The following is a 2234-nucleotide window of genomic DNA, read 5'->3' on the forward strand; positions in this document are numbered from 1 at the left end:
TGGAAGGTGCACAATGGAGTGCCAGTAGGGGCACCACCAATGGTGCCAGTGTGCGTGAGGGATTCTCATCTTATTTTCTGTCTGCTGCTGGTTCTGTCCCCTGGCAGCAGGATGCCATAGCATAATGTATGTCATGCATTTTCTGTGAATATTATTTTGATGTATGTTATGTTTCAGTGCATCCAAAAGCATAATAACAGGTAGTTTCCTCAAATTAGAAAAAAGGATAAGCCAAAAATGCACAATGTAAACAAAATTATTTTTATTTTTTTTGTTTTTGTGCAGGGAAGCACACAAAATTTTTGGGTTATGTGTTTGGGTGAACTACACCATTTTGTTTATTTTTTATCAAGCACAACAAATAGTGAAATAATAAACTATTTCTCTCAGAAAAACACGTAAATAAAATTATTTCAAAAATATAAAAAAATATCTGAATCTTTTTTACAAGACAACTCTTTTTGCAATAAGGCAAAAATAAAGAAATACGTTCCATGAACTTAAAATTACAACAGTTGTTGTTTTGGCCTCCTCAACCAAACAAAAAATAGAGAACAAGTCTTAAACACACCTCAATAATAATTGTAAATTACAATTGCTCGTATGTTTTGTTTTCAGTGGTCCCGGAAACTGAACTATTGGTTGGTCCAGGGAAATCCACTGATGGACCAGGGTAATATTTCCTTGCCAGAAAAGGCGGAACATGACTGGGTGTAGGCTGCCTAAGTTGGTGAGTGGTTGGGGGGCCAAGGGTAGAGGTAGTGGGGTCAGGAATTGGATGCAACATGCGTGGCCTTGAGGGATTCAGTATATTACCATACTGGTCACAGTATGGACGGTTTATTGGTGGAGCATACTGTGTACTTGGAAAGTGAGTGTATTGTTGATAAGGGGGATATTGGGGAAGGGGGGGTTGCATATATGCTGAGGATGTTGTTGGCCCCTCACCCACAAATGATTGAGCAGTTGACATTAAAGCCATCCTGAGTGCATATTTTTTCTCAGGGGGTACCTGTTTACATATGCCTAAAATTACAGTGAGAAATGCTGTGTCTTCACACTGGTTTTCAGCCATTTTAGTGGACATCTGATTGACTACCTCTAAAATTTTATCCATGGGTTTACCAGGCCGGGCACTGACCCTTGAAGACCTTCGCAAAGGCCTAGAGACATTGCTAGGTCCTGGTTCTGCATCCTCCTCATTCATTGAGTTTGATGTTGACCTTGCTTCATCTACGAACAGTTCCTTGTCAACATTGTCTTGGAATTGTTCTTGCTCCTCCTCCTCCGCAGCTTCCTCTGCCTCATCTTCTGCTGCCAAACCCTGTGTGCTGTCTTCCCAGCTTGCTTGGGTTCTGAAATACAAATCACATATTTTTAAAGTAAGCATTACTATTTGATATGTAGAATTCGTAACATATGCCTGCTGATAACTTACTCTCGCATTTCCAACACTGGTTTCAAAAATTCAAGATCCCCGGCATGGGCATATGGGGCTAATCTTTTAGAGCCGGAACCACTCCTTCCTTCTTTTAATTTGCGTAAGTACCGGTTGTAGCAGTCTTTGAGACTTCTCCATCGAGTTTGTAACGAGTGCACTACAAAATATAAAGCAAAGTATACATTTTTTAAAACAAATTTAGTCACTGCCTATAGGTCATTCATTTGCTAGGCTGCATAATTGATATGGATGGTGTTAAAACAACCGCTACATATATTACCCATGACACCTACATAATTTGACATGTGCTGGAGGATGTTGACAGGGCCATCTTTAATATTATTTAATATTATTAGGACCGTGGACAAAAATTATTTGCTGGCCCACACACACAGATTTACTTTCCTGCAGCCACAGGTTACAGGAAAGTAACTATATAAATGACACCATCAACACAGATAGTGTTGACATGGGATTACCTCCTGCCAAACCATTGTGATCTCCTGCCAGGAGAAGCGGGCCCCACCAAGAAAAAACAGTGCACACAACCATTGGTTACAGAAAGTGTTAAGCAGCATATATCAACCACTTACTTTTTGTAGAACGTTCTGTGGCTGAGAAAGAGTCCCATGTCTCATAATATATGCGAGCCACCTCCAACCATGCTCTCTCCTTCTTTGCATGATCTTTGTAACCTGGATCTCTGAGGTCATATATTGCCGGACGTTGTCTGACAAGCCTAATAATTTCCTCATTGTCATGCACTTGTCGCTTATTTTTTTTTGCCCTAGGC

The 2234-nt window shown here is 40.3% G+C and overlaps 1 protein-coding gene across 1 annotated transcript; it reads right to left on the reverse strand.

Moving 5' to 3' along the window:
* Positions 1-245: 245 nt before the first annotated feature.
* Positions 246-1916, reverse strand: LOC141139601 (uncharacterized). Its single transcript, XM_073625896.1, has 2 exons — positions 1439-1916; positions 246-1355 (listed from the first exon to the last, which is right to left on the reverse strand). Exons 1-2 carry the CDS (start codon positions 1444-1446, stop codon positions 590-592), a joined length of 774 nt encoding a protein of 257 aa, XP_073481997.1. The 5' UTR covers positions 1447-1916; the 3' UTR covers positions 246-589.
* Positions 1917-2234: the final 318 nt, after the last annotated feature.

This window comes from Aquarana catesbeiana, linkage group LG04 (genome assembly GCF_042186555.1).
Source record: "Aquarana catesbeiana isolate 2022-GZ linkage group LG04, ASM4218655v1, whole genome shotgun sequence".
Lineage (NCBI taxonomy): Eukaryota > Metazoa > Chordata > Amphibia > Anura > Ranidae > Aquarana > Aquarana catesbeiana.